The sequence below is a fragment of the Chrysemys picta genome, chromosome 1 (assembly GCF_011386835.1).
Source record: "Chrysemys picta bellii isolate R12L10 chromosome 1, ASM1138683v2, whole genome shotgun sequence".
Taxonomy (NCBI): domain Eukaryota; kingdom Metazoa; phylum Chordata; order Testudines; family Emydidae; genus Chrysemys; species Chrysemys picta.
The window spans coordinates 152,682,254-152,696,585 of NC_088791.1; the positions used below are offsets into that span (position 1 = coordinate 152,682,254).

General features: G+C 44.2%; 1 protein-coding gene across 6 annotated transcripts in view; it reads left to right on the forward strand.

The window, feature by feature from the left end:
* The window catches only part of LSAMP (limbic system associated membrane protein), a 1,358,048-nt gene that overhangs the window by 1,187,044 nt on the left and 156,672 nt on the right, over positions 1–14,332 (forward strand). For all 6 annotated transcript variants that reach the window (XM_065573210.1, XM_008174850.4, XM_042852641.2 and 3 more), the window contains one exon: positions 3,501–3,626. In XM_065573210.1, the coding sequence (XP_065429282.1) occupies positions 3,501–3,626 (126 nt within the window). The remainder of the gene's footprint in view (positions 1–3,500; positions 3,627–14,332) is intronic.

The window sequence follows — 14,332 nt, forward strand, 5'->3', positions numbered from 1 at the left end:
GCCAGCCAGAGGGGTCACTGCAAAGAATTGCATTTGGCCCCTTCCCTGATCCAGGACCAAGTACACTGAACTCAGGGCACTTGAGGAACATGCTATAAGGGAGCGATGTTGGTAAACTAAGAACATAAGAATGGCCAGACTGGGTCAGACCAATGATCCATCTTGCCCAGTATCTTGTCTGCTGACAGTGGCCAATGCCAGGTGGTCACAGGGAATGAACAGAACAGGCAATCATTGAGTGATCCATCTTATTGTCCACTCCCAGCTTCTGGCAAACAGAGGCTAGGGACACTTGGAGCATTGTGTTGCGTCATTGCCCATCCTGGCTGATAGCCATTGATGGATCTATCCTCCATGAATTTGACTAGTTCTTTTTTTTTAACCTGTTATAGTTTTGGCCTTCACAGCTTCCTCTGTCAATGAGTTCCACAGGTTAGCTGTGCATTGTGTGAAGAAGTACTTCCTTTTGTTTGTTTTAAACCAGCTTCCTATTAATTTCATTGGGTGACCCCTACTTTTTGTGTTATGTGAAGGAGTCAATAACATTTCTTTATTCACTTTCTCCACACTAGTCAAGATTTTATAGACCTCTTTCATATCCAACCCCCATTTTCCAAGCTGAAAAGTCTGTCTTTTTAATCTCACCTCATATGGAAGCTGTTCTGTACCTCTAATCACTTTTGTTGCCCTTTTTTGAACCTTTTCCAATTACAATGTATCTTTTTTGAGATGGGGCGACCAGAACTGCACACAGTATTCAAGATGTGGACATATCATGGATTTATATAGAGGCATTATGATATTTTCAGTCTTATTATCTATTCCTTTCCTAATATTCTGTTGGTTTTCTTGACTGCTGTTGCACATTGATCGGATGTTTTCAAAGAGCTATTCATGACTCCAAGATCCTTCAGGAGTGGTAAAAGCTAATTTAGACCCTATCATTTTTATGTACAGTTGGGATTCTGTTTTCCAATGTACAATACTTTGCACTTATCAACATTGAATTTCATCTGCCATTTTGTTGCCCAGTCACCCAGCTAAGCTCTACTGGGAGTTGTACACACAGCAGCCCTGTGCAGAAGGAAGTCCTCTGTGCTCTCTCTTCACTTTTCATCTTGACTCTGAAACACTGGCCAGGAGTTTGGGGCCTAGAGAGAGAAGACAGTGGTAATTTTGGACAATCATGGATGTTAAGGACATTCTTAAGAATGTGGTGGAGCAGGTGGGCAGCCTTTCTTCCTCCCAGACAATTTGTGTGGGCATCTCTGCCTCCAAAGGGCCATCAACCAACTCAGCCAGGGGAAGGGAGCATCTGTCTGTTTACTCTGTGGTAAGCAAAGCAGAAAATGATCTTGTTTCATTTCCCCACTACACACACACTCTAAAGCTGAGAATGAGAAGGGAGGAAAGAATAGTCTTTTTACTGAGCTCCCCAGCATCCCCTGAGCATGAAGCATGGATGTGAGAAAGGTGACTGGAACGATTTGTACTGCCTTAGAGGAAGACCTAGTGGCCTAACTTTCAGATACCTGGAGTCACAAGTTCAAATCCTAGTGAAGTCAGCTCAACCCTTGGAATTCCCACAATAGACAAAATGTTACCTCTATGGAGGATTTTAAGGACCCTCAAGGAAAGTCTTGTCCACTCTTCTGGATATTAAAGATCCCATGGCACTTTTTGTGAGACAAGTGTTGATTCCAGTGTCCTTAGTCAAAATTTCCTCTTTCTCCTTCTCCCCACAGTGTAGTGCATTGCCCTATGTGCTGCCCTTCATTCCAGATTGGGTGAATATTGGTTGTGAAGCCTATTGGGCTCTTTCTGGATGAAACCTGCGACAGAAATATTATCACCAGCTGCAACACTCCACAACAGAGTTTGCTTTAGATAGTTAAGAACTGGAGGAGCTAGTTATTTGTATTGGGTTAAAATCTGGCCACTTAGGTCACAAATGAAACCAGGTATGGCAAGTTGCAAGCTCAACCTCTGGTGAGCAATTGCTTACACTGCCAACAAAACAGTACCTTGTTCAGCAGGATACCTTGTCTGTGCTCAGGAGATGTAATAATAGCTAATACGTAGTCTTGGCCTGAGCCCAGTGTGAGTTAGGAAGTTTGCACAGTGCCTCTAGGCCTGGCTCTGCAGAAGCCGGCTAGATGGGCAATCAGAACTGTCGAAGGACCCAGCTGGGCTGTTTTGAATGTGGAAATGAGTTTGGAGCACTGTGACACTTGTGGCACCTACATACACTGGCTTCCCCAGTTCAGTCATGCAAGTTGCTTGCAAGTTCTGAGAGTGCCCATCCCTTACCGAACATAAAGCAACAGCAGCATGATAATAGCCTGTGATCAGGATGCTTGAAGCTTGCAGTGCACTGCAACACAATGTGATTGCCATAGGAAGATATTTGGAGCAGTGATATCCCCGGGAGATCATTCTTATAGCTGAGTAGTCAGAAAGCAGCTAACAGGAGGGTGAATTATTAAACATTCCCCTCCCCAGCCATCTTCCCTTACTCCCTTGTTTGTTTTTTTTTGCTGGTTACTCTTCCAATTCTATATCTCCCTTCCACCCACCCAGTGTGTAAAAATTGCGCTCATTTGGCATACTTGCTGAATGCCACAGCCATGCAAGCTATGCTGCTTTATGGCTTACACCTGCTGTTTAACTCCCCAACAACACTATTTACATCACCACTGAATTTATCCCCTTGGCATTGAAGGAATTGTGTAAGGCAATAGCCTTAGTTAAAGCAAACTGCTTCTTAAGGGCATCTGGCCCAGCTTGGCTCTTCTCAGTACTTTCTGGCTTTCCTCTGGCCTTCCCTATATCTCCATTCCACTTCCTCCTTCTCTCTGCCCAAGCCTCCTACGGTACCATTCCCTGTATCCTTCCATGTCATTGCCTACCCCTGGACCTCTCTCCTCTCTCTGGTGTGCCAAGTGGCCAACCCTTCTTTCCTTCAAATCCCTTCTTTAAACACACCAACTCCAGGAAGCCCCCAAGTGATCACACACCTTCTGTAAGTGAGAAATGCTGGCATGCACATACCAAGTAAAAATTAAAAGGCCGGTGAACCAGAGACTTTCCTTCTTGAGCAATTTCCTACCTTACAATAACTTCCTAATAAATATCCGTAAACTTACTGAGCACAATTCTGCTCCAGCGTCAATGGTGGCCTCACCTCCAGTAAGCAGCTGGGTTTTTTTTTTGTCAGTACCTCAAAGTGATCGCTCAGGTCGGGCCTCTGTTGTCAGGTAGAAACATCCTCTGGTCATCTAGAGCATTTTGTGCCTGAATTGTTTTGCCTCTCTAGTTAGACTGCAAGCTTCTTGAGGCCAAGACTATAACTTCCTCTGTGTTGGGCTGTGGTGGAGTTTAACTACTAGTAGTAATTAGTGCTGTCTGTGGGCGGCTTCAGTGGCTAACTCTGGGTGAGTCAGGCTCATGGGGCCTCAGAACTCTGGGTAACCTGCTCCATCATTCTTTTGTCTTCACAGTTCCACCAAAGATCTCCAATATCTCCTCGGATGTCACTGTGAATGAGGGCAGCAACGTGACCCTGGTGTGCATGGCAAATGGACGCCCCGAGCCTGTCATCACCTGGAGACACCTCACCCCCACAGGTAAGTCATGCAGCATAGCTCTTCTGCATACACTGTGCTGGTGACCAGAGGCAGTTTCAATAGTGAGTCTGGCAGCTACAAAGAGGGGTAAGTCCATGTGATGAACAATGCCAAGGAACCCTTTAAATGCATGGAGGGTGTTTTGTACATTAGGCTGTACCGGACATAATAATCAATTTGTCTCCGGGAACCTTTTAAATGGTGTCCACTAGGAGTTGTATACGCTTGACCCTCTGCTTGCATCTTATCTGTTGTCTTCATCTAGCTGCTGTAATTTCTGGTGCTAGCAAGGCCCACTGCAGGGGCAAAGGGACCACATCCACTAATTGCAGAGAGGAAGGGGGAAGATCTTACCCATCTAATAATAAGTCCAGTAGGATCCTTTGAAAACCACCAAATTGGCTTCCAATCCTTTTGCATCAAAGAGGAGGCATGTGGTGACATGAGTCATCACATGCTACTTTCAGCCTTTGTAGACAGTAGCTCTGCACCCCATTAAAGGATGGGATGGCAGAAAAGGAGGGCCCAGTAAGGCACAGAGCAAGCAAGAAATCAGCCAGCTCTGTTCCATTATTAATTACTCCTTTGCTATTGCAGCAATTGGCAGCCTTGGAGAGCAAACATTGCTGTCATTAGCCCCACTGACCCCCTGGGGAAGACACCTAGGGAAGCAGGGAGTCTCCTAACTATTCATCCCTTGAAGATTTATCAGAGGGAAGAGAACAGGACATATGTGCCTCTTCTTTGCCCCTCCCAATGCTTTTCTTTGAGGGGAGATGTTCTCCTCCCCTGCTCTCATTTATAGCTAGCTCCTGGTTCCATTCAAGTCAATGGGGGAAAACTCCCAGGATCCGGCACTGAATATGGGATTTACAACAAGGTATTGTAATGTTTGTTTACTGAGGAAGGCTCCAAGCTGCTAGAGCAGAAACTTTCTTCAAGTGCAAGAGACTGTGAAACTAATCATTGTGCTAGTCAGCAACCAGAGAGGGAGAGAGTCAGGGAAGGAGGAAAAAGAGATGGAGAGAGAGAACTCAAGGGAATTAGAGATGGGACTCAATCCAAATGCTGCATCCAAACCCCTTCTCCCCCCTCCAAATTTGGGGGAGTTTAGGTTCTACTCCACATTTCCTGTCTTGCCCCCATGGGCCAAATCAAAATACTCCCACTCTAAACAGCTTTGGGGTAGCTGAAATCCAGACCTTTATTTTGTGGTTTTGGCTCATCTCTAGCAGAAATGGAAGGAGAGAGAGAGAGTTAAAACACTGCCAGGAAGAGACGGCGGTGAGAACGGAGACCGGGGGGGGAGGGGAGGGGAGTGTGATTTCTTTGTAGTGTCATCAATTGCCTGGTTCTTCTCTTCTGTTACTGTCAATATTGAGTGTGCATGTGCCACTGAGGTATGTAGGAAAATGACCTGTTTTTTTTCTTCTTTAATTTGTGTATTTACAATCCGCTTACTCCCCAGGGGCAATTTTGCTATAAGATGCATTTCTTATTGAACCTTTGATCTCTTTACAGTATCAGAATTTCAGTCCTCACCTCTAATTCTTTCTCTTTGTATTCAAGTGGGAGACATTTCCTTGTCATGCACCGAGCGTTTTGTAGCATTGTTTCAGTTAATACATGGATATTAGTTTCCATGAAGATTTAATACAAGAGTTCGAGATTTGAGAGATGCCACCTATGTCAGTGTTCAGATCCTACAGTAATAGTCATTTTTGATAAATAGAGACTGTAGAGGGATGGTTGCTATATGCATGTGATCAAGTGCAGAGCCATACAATAAACTGCACATGGCATGCCCCTTTGCCTGCCTCACCCATACTTTGCCCACTGATTGATCCACATTGGGATTACTTCTAATATTCCAAGCCAGTTTGGGGGCTTTCAAGGAGTGGCCATTAGAACAACACCAAGGCTAGCTAGGAAAAGGACCCCCCCACACACACACACACACTTTTTTTTTTTTTTTTAAACAAATGTGGAATTGCATCATTCTGAGATGCAGGAGGGGCAGTCCCTGTTGCCTGGACTCTCATTCAGGCCCTCATCACCTGTCTCAACTAGTGCAACTTCTTCCTCTGCAGCCGAGACCAATCCCATCTTGCCGCACCTCTATCCGTTCAGAGCACAGCTGCAGAGATTGTTTTCCTGGCTCATTGCTTGTCACCTCACCCCTCTTGGTGTCCCTCTACTGGCTCCCACTTCTCAACCACTTTAACACAGTTTTTCTTCACCTTTGAGATCATTCATGATCTATCCCCCCTCCTACCTATTCTCTTATGTGCTGTCCAGATGTTGACGCCTGCCTCCATTCTCCCAAAGGTGCCAGTATTCATGGCCCATTTGTTAAATTTTCCAGCGTGCAGCTTCATTCTTTCTCCCATGCTGCCCCCTCTGCATGGAAGGAGCTACCGGTAAACCATCTGCAAAGCCACCTCCTTTGCCCTCCTTCAGATTCCTCCTTTAAACCTTTCCTCTGCAATAATACCTACAAAAAACCTCAGCAATGATTGGTCTGCTGAAACCACTGCTTGTCACACTGACCGTATTGTCTCATTGGATGTGTGGGGTTTTGTGTGTGATCTCCTATTAATATCCATCTGTTGTCTCATGTCTTATAGTTAAATTGTAATTTCTTCAGGGCAAGGGTTCATCTTTAATTTATATGTTTTGTACAGCACCTAGCACAATAAGGCCCTGTTTGTATTGAGGAACCTAGACTTCAATGCAAACATAATTGATCTTTAATAGATTTAGGATTGTCAATTAATTATATTCCAGACCTATCCCACTTAGAAACAGGTGTCTTGTTCCATCAGAAAGGATCTGGGAATCTCCCAGGAGTACTATGCATTTGGTTCTAGTTGTGCTAGATCAAAGGGCATCTGGTCTTAAATCACCATGATATTACACATAACTTTAAGTGGTTTCCAAAATGGTTTAGGGTACGTGTGTTTCTGTTCCTCTGAGCCTTGTATAATTGGACCTACTAAAAACCGTTGTGACATTGCACTCCATAATGTTTTATGGAAATGAGTGCTTATGAGTGTGAATATAAGGTAACTGGAATATGCTTTCTGCAAAAGGTCTCTTGTAAGGTATCATTACAAAGCTTATAATCTACTGAGTGTGGTCATCCTATTTGTATGAATGTATCATTCTTGTATCTGAAATTAGGAATATGAAGTATAACTCTGAGCTCGTATTGTAATTATGCAAAGTGTGGGCCATTAATGATGGCTTAGGGTCTTGATGACTCCCACTGACTAGGACAATTCGTTGTGAATGGGTTTATTTACCTGCAAGCCTTCCTCTGTAAGTGATGTGGGTAATGAAGAATGAGGTCTTACAGTGACATGTGACCATGTCACAGGATACTGGAATCCATCTTAAACTTGGTGCTTTTCCATTTAGAAGGAGGGGTGGGGACCAAAGAGACAAAAGGATTCCCGCCTTGTGCCAAAGCTATAAAAGAGGGTGGAGCTGGACAAAGGGGGTCCCAGTCATGAGAGAGCCCCTGCTTTTCATCTAAGATGCCTGCTGGAACTAACAAGGACTGTACCGGGGAAAGGATTGGGCCCAGACTAATGAGGAGTCTAGTCTGTGAAAGAAGCTTATTGGAACAGCTCTGAGGGTGAGATTTAATCTGTAATCAGTTTCTTAATGTATTAGGTTTAGACTTGAGTGTTTTGTTTTATTTTGCTTGGCAATTTACTTTGTTCTGTCCGTTATTACTTGAAATCACTTAAATCCTACTTTTTATATTTAATAAAATCACTTTTGTTTATTATTGAACCCAGAGGAAGTGATTAATACCTGGGGGAGAAAACAGCTGTGCATATCTCTCTAGCCATGTTATAGAGGGCGGACAATTTATGAGTTTATCCTGTATAAGCTTTATACAGAGTAAAAATGGATTTATTTCGGGTTTGGATCCGATTGGGAACTGGGTTTCTGGGTGCTGGAGATAGGTGACCTACTGAGCATTTTTTGGTTAAAGTCTACAGCTTTGGGGGCATAGACCAGACCTGGGTCTGTGTTGCAGCAGGCTTGTGTGTCTGGTTCAACAAGGCAGGGTTCTGGAGTCCCAAGCTGGCAGGGAAAATGGGCTCAGAGGTAAATTCAGCACATCGGGTGACAGTCCCAAGGGGGTCTCTGTGACCGAACCACGTCACATCTGTTATCAACCCTGGATGATCATCCCATGTTTCTTTCTATAACAAGGACTGTGAGGTAGGTTAGGGTCCTGGCAAGAAACCTGGCATGGCTTTGGGTGCTAGGTGGGAGATGGGGGGCCATGCTGGGCCTGCAGGAGGGTGGGATACTGAGGCTGGTGTAGGGGTCTGATGCAGTGATGGTGGCTGGATGGTGGCCTTGCTTCTGGCTTTTGAGGGTTCTGAGCTGAGCTTCTGGGTGGGTGGTCAGTGGAGTGGGGGAGTCTCCCTTCTTCCCTCCTCTCCATCCACACAGTGTTCAACTCTGGGGTCATGGAAGGGCTGCTTCCAGGCCAGTTCCACAACACTTTGGAATGATGTTGTTCATTTCCCTCAGGAGTGCACCATGCAGAAGGTGAGACCTAGGAACAGCCTCTCCGCAGACCAGGGGTGAATCCCAGGCAGTAGGGGGCAAGAGAACCAGTTGCTGCTTTCTTCGCTGCCTGGGTTCCCCCGGGTCCCTAGCAATGGTGGGGGTTTGCTGCTTTCTCAGATGATTGTAGCTGACCCACTGGTTGAAAAGTCCTGATCTATTTTGCACATGGTCATGGCTGGGTCACCAGGCTGCCTGATGCATATCAGCATGCAGGCCTCCTGGTGACAGAAATGTTAGTATTAGCACATACAGAAATCTCGAAAAATAATCTAAATTAGTTTTCCTAGGAACCAAAGTGTCCTAATTTTAGGATCTCGTATCTCACGATATGCCAGACCTAGAAATCAGTTTTGGATAATCACTGGAAAGGCAGCTCTCCAATGGGGTAATGCTCCTGTTTCTATCAATGGCAAGTCAGTCCTTAATACTGTCCCTAGGTATAACTCACTCAGACCAGTGAATGTTTCATTCTCTCCTTTCACTTTATCCGTATTTCTCTGGCAGGTTCTTTTTATTATTATTTTTTCTTTCTAAACGGGGGGCCATTTGAGGCCAATAGGCTTGGAATATTAGACGCAGTCCTAGCGGAGAAGATAATTAGTGGGCCAATCGAAATGAGTGCTGTAGAACATGGCTGGATGGTGTAACACATGATTGCAGAGCAAAAGGAATTCATTCCCTAGTTATCATGCCTATGTATGAGGGCTAATGGACAGAGAGAGAGATTTAAAAAAATCTCAGGGGACAGAATTACCTTTTGTTTTGTACACTAACCAAAAGATGTGGCTGGCTTATTTCTCTCTGCTTTCTTTCATTCAGTTTATTCATTGCACACTTTTTGTCTAATCACCTAAGTTAGTACTGGAAGAATGGAATTATTTCTTGCTAGCTGGAAAGTGGAAGAAAAGAAAACAAGTGATAGGAAAAGATGGACCATTGCTCATGCAATGGAAGAAAGGGATGCTTCTCGTGATGCTTGGATTCCGTGGGGATGGACTCTCTAGAACTACCATGCATAGAAAGATAGATGGGTGCATGTTGGAAGAAAAATTCTTCATAAAAACCATTTTATTCCTTTCCTTCCCTCCCCCTCCCATCCTTGGTGTGGAGAAAAATCAGACATTTTTCTCACATCAGCTACAAGTTTCCAAGCCCAGAAGCTGCCTGTAGGAAGCTCCCTTTCCTCACCCACGAGATTGCTAAATTGTGACTTGCTACTGCCTGTATCATTTGAAGCAAGGGGAAAAGAATCCTTTAATAATTCAGATGGCAAATATCAATGCAAATCAGCTTTAATTCTTGGCGGTACTCTAGTAATGAAAACTGAAATGTCATTCCTTGGGATGTCATCAGCTCCCAATTCATTTCATTGCTTTCAGGGTGGCCCAGAGATGGATTCTGAATGAGTAGTTTGTGACCCAGGGACCTCTGAATGACAACTGGCAGAAAGCATTTGGGGGATGCCTAGGGTTTTACAGGAATCCCCTGGGTCAGGTATGCAGACCGTAGTTCACCAAAGGGTGGCATGTAAAGTTTCTACTAAGAGCCAGTAGCTTTCTGGTCAACGTAATCGTGAAACGTATGTAAGGATAATATTTGAAACGTTATGCATCTATACTAGAAATTATGTTCCTAAAGGCAGGTCACCAAGAGGTGATACGCTTCAAACAGGTTCCTTTTGGGTTGGGAGTAACACACTTATCTGTCTGTCTGGCCATTTGGGTATGGCATATTGTATACTCCACAATGTATCCCTACTTGAAAACTGAGCCACAGGCTAACCAAGAGACTGTAAAATCTACAAGAAAGGAGAATATAGGAAAAAACAAACAGAAGGAATCCTGTTTGAATAAAGACAGTGGATTGTTGGGATATATCTGGGAGTGCAGAGGTATCCGCTGGATCTTTCACTGAGGAGGCAAGCTGGCAGTGTGATTTGTCTCATGAGTAGAAAAGCACAGCCAAGCCTGGCTGGAAAATGCTGGAAGGACTTTGGGTGAGCATTGCTCTATAAAACATGAAGGTATCTAGTAAAGTACGTTTAGGTTATAGAATGCATGTTTTATGAATATATTTTATATGTAGCTATTTGTTAACAGTATTACTACTTGCTATCACTTGAATCTTGGTACTTTGTTAAATAAACATATACTTGTTTTCACTATAAACATATTTAAGTGCTGAGAGACAAAGTGAGTGAAGTAATATCTTTTATTGGACCAACTTCTGTTGATGAGAGATACAAGCTTTCGAGCCAGGTGGAGGTCTGGGAAAGGTCCTCAGTGTCACAGTTAAATGCAAGGTAGAACAGATGTTTAGCATCAGCTGTTAGCACATATTCTAAGTACCATTCAAGGCATCTGATGAAGAGGCTTTTAGCCCATGAAAGCTTGCGCCCAAATAAATTTGTTAGTCTCTAAGGTGCCACAAGGACTCCTAGTTGTTTTTCCTGATACAGACTAAGATGGCTACCACTCTGAAACCTGTCACCATTCAAGGTAGAGTGGCCCATTAACACCTTTACAGTCCTAGGACAAAGAGTGGGTTAGGGGGTAACAGATTGTTGTAGTAATCCATATATCCAGTGTCTCTGTTCATTCTGTGAATTTTAGTGTCTAGCAGAGTAATGAATTTAGACTCCCATGCTTGTCTTTTGAAGGTATTGTGTAGGTTTCCTTTGAGGATGAGGACTGAGAGATCCGCTATAGAGTGATCACTTTGAACGGTGTTCCCCCACAGTTGATTGAGTGCTTTTTGTCTTTATCATTTTCCTGTGAGAGTTCATTTGAGAGCATAGTGATTAACTGGTTTCAGCCACCTAGTAGTTGTTGGGGCATTTAGTGCATTGGATGAAGTAGACGTGTAGGATCCATAGATCCTGAAAGCTGCATTGTGGGAAGTGTCTAAGTGGTGTTAGTTAAACGGAGTAGTGATTTGAGGTGAAACTGGTAAGATAGGTTGTTCTGCTTCTTCAGAAACAGCGTATCTGTGGAACAGTTTCTAGATGCTCCAGGAAGACCCTCGGAGAGCTTGGGGGTTGGAGTGTCTATCACTCACCTGTAGAGAGACAGCAGGGCCTGCAAGGCCTAGTGGGGAGTGTTTGTGTTGGCTGTGGCCAGGGGAGTTGAGGACCAGCATAGACAAGGTCTTCTCATGCTAACGGCATGTGCTAGCGAGGGGCCTCAGAATCCTGCATACCCCAGAAAGTGTCACATAGGTGGAGAGAAAGTAACCACAGTTCCCCAGCAGAACCATTTTCCTCTTTATTCTTCAGGCTAGTGGATTGTAAAGCCAAAGCATCCTTGCTATCCAGTTATGGAGAGTCTAATAGTCATTGTCTATCAGTTGGAACTAATGGAGCTATTCCTTTAGCTTGGATGGCAAAGCTTCCACCTGGGAATTTTTGGGACCTAGGTTCTAATTCCATTACCACCTTCATCTTCCCTACCATTTTATTGATATCTCTCTTGCCCAGGGGTGTTAAGCCTGCTCTACAGTATATCACCTGGCATCTTGGCTTGTCAAGTTAACCCATGGTAATGTGATGGGAACTACCTGAATTGGACTTGTCAGGAAATTGTGCTTCATTTACCTAGAGTGGGGATAAGTATCTATGACTTGCTATGTAGAGGGGATACATTTATCAATTGTCACTGCAAGAAATCTTTCACTGGAGATACCTTGGCTCTCATCTCCACAAGGGACAAAGTCCCAGCTGCTCTTCCCTGTGACGCAGTTTGGGGAGATTAGTATGGGTTATGTTGCATGTTGTCATGCCCTTAACTTTTTTTTTTTTTTTAAAGTATGCATCTTTTCTCATGAGATGCAAACCCATCTAACACATGTTATCTTGTCAGTACCCAGGCATGGCCAGTAATGTCAGGGCCTGCCTTATACCATCTGACACACTGCCATTCAGGTGTGGTAAGAAGAGGCTATAAGGCCTATATCAGACAGCACACCCAGCCTTGGTTAGTGACACTAGATTACAGTCTATCCTCCACTCAGATCATGACCTGTGATCCAACCTCTTCGTGCATGGTAAAGAAAATAACCCAGTAATGTAGTTACTGGCAGAATGCAAGTGGCACTTCGTTTGAGAACACCCTGATTGTACTATGTATTTTTCTGTACTTGGATTTGTTCGGCCTAATGAATCATTCCTTCCTTCCCCTCCCTACCCACTCTGCTCCACCTCCTGAGCTGTTTAATGCCACCCTGATCCCCAGTCTCAGGGACTTTAAAAACTGAACATGGAAAAAGCTTTCTTATTACTATATAGAGCTATGCAATCTAAATTCCCCCTCCGTCTTATTCAAAGGCATATTAGATGCCTGGTTGATTTTAAGAATATTTTCTTGGTGGTCTTGAGGACAGTAAAGCATTGTTTGCACTAGAAATATTTACCATTTCAAGAAGTGATCTTAACCCCTAGAAAGTAGGCTTAAGAATCGCTTCAGTCTGAATCGATTTAATGTCAGCATGGAGGTGGGCTAGCTGAAATGGTTCAACTAGTCCTTCCACAGCTATCCCACAATGCATCAGTTGCCTTCTGAACTCTTCCAGAGTGTGCTGCTTCTTGGTGCTGAAGCTGGAACTCCGGTAGAGGTACCTATAGGGCACTGCAGCTTCATATGGTTTTAAGCAGCACTGGTATGGCAATGGGGCAAATCCGGCATCGATCCTTAAACCCATTCAGCATGAAAGACTTCTGCCAATCCAGTTCATTTGCAAACAGCTCAGTTCTGTGAGTATGTCTGCACTACACAGCTTATGATGACATAGCTATGTCTCCGAGCTATGCCAGCATAGCTGCTTAGGCAGAATGCAACCAATACCAACAGAGGGGGTTTTCCTGTCAGTGTAGGAATACCACCTCCTCAAATGCCAGTAACTATGTCAACACAAGCCCTCCTCTGTCAGTATAGCTGCGTCTACGTGGGTTTTTTTGTTGGCATAGCTACATCCATCGGGGTTTGGTTTTTTCACACCCCTTACCAATGTAGCTATGCCTACGTAACTTTTAAGTGTAGACTAAACCTAAAACGTAGTCAGAGTGTATGATCTCCTGCCTAGTTCTTCATTAAAACTCCAACTATCTTCATTCCCTGTCCACTCTTCATGACCACCATATGGATTGGTGATAAGACTCTGAAAAGACCACCACAACTCCTCTCAGATCTCTATGATCACCAGGCTGTATCTAAAATTAGGCGATATGGCTCAGATCAGGAGCTAGGATACTCTGGTGATGTGTGGTATAAGAACGTGAATAGAACAGAATAGAAGCAAAATTATTGCAAAACCCACTTCCATTTAGTGGTAGAAACAAAGAGGAATGAGAAGGCCTATTAAACATAGTGGACTGATTCTCTCCACACAGGGCATGAGCAAATCTCATTGAATCTTAAAGCAGTCACTCATACCCTACAATGTTTTGAGAGGGCAGGAGGTAGCTCTATGTCCCAGCACTACATGTAATAGGGAAGGAGTATTATATAATACTTTTCCTGTAACTTGTAAGTGGACCGTAGAACTCACTGCCACAAGAAATCACTGAAGCCACAAACACTAATCAGGATTCAGAAAGGGATTGGACATTTCTATGGATAAGACTATCCAGAGTTATAATTTATGATAAAAGTATCGGAAGGGATATTAAGCTTCGTGCTTCAGTGCTTAACTGTTGGAGATCGGGATAATTCCTAATGTGGAAGGCACTGTATCCAACATCCCAGCTGTTCCGGATATGTGAAGTGTGTACAGGTCCCTTTTTAACACAACTCCTAATAGCAAAGAACCAGGGAGTTCTTCTTCGAGTGCTTGCTCATATCGATTCCAATTAGGTGTGCGCGCGCCGCGTGCACGATCGTCGGAGAATTTTCTACCCTAGCAACACCGGCGGGTCGGCTGTGGAGCCCCCTAGAGTGGCGCCTTCATGGCGCTGAATATATACCCCAGCCGACCCGGCGCCCCCTCAGTTCCTTCTTACCGCCCCTGATGGTCGTTGGAACTGTGGAGCGCGGCGTAGCTGTCCTCCACTCTCCCTAGCTTATTCCGTTTATTGATAGTTATAGTTATAGTTCTAGTTGTATATAGTTAGATAGTTG